The sequence below is a fragment of the Myotis brandtii genome, unplaced genomic scaffold, assembly GCF_000412655.1.
Source record: "Myotis brandtii unplaced genomic scaffold, ASM41265v1 scaffold1166, whole genome shotgun sequence".
In the NCBI taxonomy this organism is placed as follows: Eukaryota; Metazoa; Chordata; class Mammalia; order Chiroptera; family Vespertilionidae; genus Myotis; species Myotis brandtii.
The window spans coordinates 576,678-580,558 of NW_005354034.1; the positions used below are offsets into that span (position 1 = coordinate 576,678).

The 3,881-nt window shown below is 53.6% G+C and overlaps 1 protein-coding gene across 1 annotated transcript in view; it reads left to right on the forward strand.

Annotated features, from left to right (window-relative positions):
* Positions 1–3,881, forward strand: part of RASGRF1 (Ras protein-specific guanine nucleotide-releasing factor 1) — a gene marked incomplete at its 3' end in the record, with an annotated part of 74,947 nt that overhangs the window by 57,881 nt on the left and 13,185 nt on the right. Inside the window, exons 14-16 of the mRNA XM_014529208.1 lie at positions 147–181; positions 2,546–2,848; positions 3,693–3,863. Coding sequence (XP_014384694.1) covers positions 147–181; positions 2,546–2,848; positions 3,693–3,863 — 509 coding nt within the window. The remainder of the gene's footprint in view (positions 1–146; positions 182–2,545; positions 2,849–3,692; positions 3,864–3,881) is intronic.

Genomic DNA, 3,881 nt, shown 5'->3' on the forward strand with positions numbered 1-3,881 from the left:
CATGGCCTGAGCCGGGGAGGCGGGCACCCCCCGGAACCAAGGGAAGCAGCTGGGGGAGGGGGGAGGCTGACCCCTTCCCTCGGGCTCCCGGGTGGGGTCCGCTGCAGGCGGACACCTGCTCTGTCCTCCACGGTCTCACCTCTCAGCCCCTCCGTGAAGCTGGGCCCACCCCTCTCCAAGGGTCAGAGTTCCACACCTTCCCCATTGAAGAAAGAAAGAGCCTGGCCCGGCCGGCCTGGCTCAGGGGCTGAGCGTCCACCTATGAACCAGGAGGTCAGGGTTCGATTCCCGGTCAGGGCACAGGCCCGGGTTGCGGGCTCGATCCCCAGGTTGCGGGGTGCAGGAGGCAGCCGATCCATGGTTCTCTCTCATCAGCGATGTTTCTCTCTCTCTCCCTCCCTTCCTCTCGGAAATCAATACAAATATTTAAAGAAAGAAAAAGGAAGGGATGGAGGGATGGAGGGAAGGAGACTGGGAACGTATTCCCGCCCTCTGAGCCCGCATCCTGCTCTGAGGAGAAGTGGGGTCCCTATGGGCACAGCGGGCCGTTCAGCACGGGGGCGGCAGGCCTGAGCCTGTGACGTGCCCCCCGAGGCCCACAGAGGAGTCCGTGGTTGTATGTGTGCATTGTGTTCATGTTTGCATACATGCTTGTGTTCATGTGTGTTGTGTGTGCATATTTGCATATGTGCTTTGTGCATGTGCATGTGTGTACATGTGTGCTTGTGTGTACATGTGTGTGTGCTTTGTATGTGTGCATTGTGTTCATGTTTGCATACATGCTTGTGTTCATGTGTGTTGTGTGTGCATATTTGCATATGTGCTTTGTGCATGTGCATGTGTGTACATGTGTGCTTGTGTGTACATGTGTGTGTGCTTTGTATGTGTGCATTGTGTTCATGTTTGCATACATGCTTGTGTTCATGTGTGTTGTGTGTGCATATTTGCATATGTGCTTTGTGCATGTGCATGTGTGTACATGTGTGCTTGTGTGTACATGTGTGTGTGCTTTGTATGTGTGCATTGTGTTCATGTTTGCATACATGCTTGTGTTCATGTGTGTTGTGTGTGCATATTTGCATATGTGCTTTGTGCATGTGCATGTGTGTACATGTGTGCTTGTGTGTACATGTGTGTGTGCTTTGTATGTGTGCATTGTGTTCATGTTTGCATACATGCTTGTGTTCATGTGTGTTGTGTGTGCATATTTGCATATGTGCTTTGTGCATGTGCATGTGTGTACATGTGTGCTTGTGTGTACATGTGTGTGTGCTTTGTATGTGTGCATTGTGTTCATGTTTGCATACATGCTTGTGTTCATGTGTGTTGTGTGTGCATATTTGCATATGTGCTTTGTGCATGTGCATGTGTGTACATGTGTGCTTGTGTGTACATGTGTGTGTGCTTTGTATGTGTGCATTGTGTTCATGTTTGCATACATGCTTGTGTTCATGTGTGTTGTGTGTGCATATTTGCATATGTGCTTTGTGCATGTGCATGTGTGTACATGTGTGCTTGTGTGTACATGTGTGTGTGCTTTGTATGTGTGCATTGTGTTCATGTTTGCATACATGCTTGTGTTCATGTGTGTTGTGTGTGCATATTTGCATATGTGCTTTGTGCATGTGCATGTGTGTACATGTGTGCTTGTGTGTACATGTGTGTGTGCTTTGTATGTGTGCATTGTGTTCATGTTTGCATACATGCTTGTGTTCATGTGTGTTGTGTGTGCATATTTGCATATGTGCTTTGTGCATGTGCATGTGTGTACATGTGTGCTTGTGTGTACATGTGTGTGTGCTTTGTATGTGTGCATTGTGTTCATGTTTGCATACATGCTTGTGTTCATGTGTGTTGTGTGTGCATATTTGCATATGTGCTTTGTGCATGTGCATGTGTGTACATGTGTGCTTGTGTGTACATGTGTGTGTGCTTTGTATGTGTGCATTGTGTTCATGTTTGCATACATGCTTGTGTTCATGTGTGTTGTGTGTGCATATTTGCATATGTGCTTTGTGCATGTGCATGTGTGTACATGTGTGCTTGTGTGTACATGTGTGTGTGCTTTGTATGTGTGCATTGTGTTCATGTTTGCATACATGCTTGTGTTCATGTGTGTTGTGTGTGCATATTTGCATATGTGCTTTGTGCATGTGCACGTGTATTTGTGTTTGCATGCGTGCTTGTGTGTGTACATGTGTGTGCATGTGTGTGCATGTGTGTACATGTGTGCGTACATGTGTGTGCATGTGTGTACACGTGTGTACATGTGCTTACATACATGCTTGTGTGTGCGCGTGTTTACGTGCATGTGTGTGCATGTGTGTGCATGTGTGTACGCGTGTTTACATGCATGCTTGTGTGTACATGTGTGTGCGTGTGTTTACATACATGCTTGTGTGTACATGTGTGTGCGCACACATGTTGGACACCGTTTTCTAGAGAGAAGGCCTGGCGTCCCGTGAGCTCTCTAACGCGTCCAGGTGCAACCCCACTCGCTCTGTAGTTGGGGAAACTGAGGTCCGGGGAGGCCCTTTCTGAGCAGGACCCCCCAAACGGGAGCCGACCTCTCCCACGTGCAAGGGCGGAGGGGCCCGAGGGAGCCGCTCACCCTTCCGCCACGGAGACCCCCACACGAATTCTGTTTCATCCGGAACTACAGGCCCGAATCCAAAAATCGGGGACCGTCTGGGAGACGTCAGACCGTCGCCGCCCCTCCCAGGCTCCGACGTCTCCGTGCGGGAGGAGTCGGACACGGACCAGAACCAGAGTGACGAGGCCGACCCCGAGACGTCGCCCACCAAATCCCCGACGACACCCAAGCCCGTCAGGAGCAAAAACCCCTCAGGTACCGCTCACCAGAGGGCGTGGGGGCCGGGCAGGGACCAGGTGGCCGGGCAGGAGAGAGAGAGAGAGAGAGCGAACCAGTGGGCCCCACACCCCGTAACCCGGGGTGACATGGGACTGGGTGGGGCCTGCTCTACACCCAGCACGCACCCCCGGCCCCAGACAGGATGCGCGACCCACCCCACACGGGACCGGAGGGCCAGCACCCAGGGCCACTCCTGGGAGCCCCATCGAGTGGCTGGGTTGGGCCGGGTTATATCCATTTTTCTTTTTTTAAATTTTTTTCAGAGGGAGGAAAGGAGTAGGGAGAGAAAGAGAGAAACATTAATGATGAGAGAGAATCATGGATCGGCTGCCTCCTGCACCCCCCATACTGGGGATGGAGCCCGCAACCCGGGCATGTGCCCTGACCAGGAATCGAACCCTGACCTCCTGGTTCACAGGTCGACGCTCACCACTGAGCCACACAGGCCAGGCCTAACAGGCATTATTGATAACATCTGCAGACACAGAGCTTTTTGCACGGTCCCAATACCTCCTTTCACCTTCACGTGCCCCCTTGAGGGAGTGTTCCTACCCCCACTATCCAGAGATTGATTGCCTCCTGAGACCAGAGAGGTTAAGTAGCTACCCGAGGCCACACAGCACGGAGGGGAGGACGCGGCGTGCAGGGCTCTGTATCTGGCCTTGCCCGGCCTGTGCCCGGCTCGGTCTGGGACTGCAGGGAGAGGTGGGGAGATGGCGGGGAGATGGAGGGGGTGGTACAGGGGGTCGGGCAGGGCACACACCCCTCCCCAGCTCGGCCCTGTCCCCGCCCTGGGACCCTGGCCTTCCTTCCTCCCCAGAGTTCCCCCTCTTTTCCTACAACAACGGGGTGGTCATGCGGTCCTGTCGCGAGCTGGACAACAGCCGCAGCGGCCTGTCGGCGGCCTCCGCCTTCGCCATCGCCACCTCGGGCGCCAACGAGGGCACCCCGAACAAGGAGAAGTACCGGCGGATGTCCTTGGCCAGCACAGGTGCGGGGCGGGGGCTCG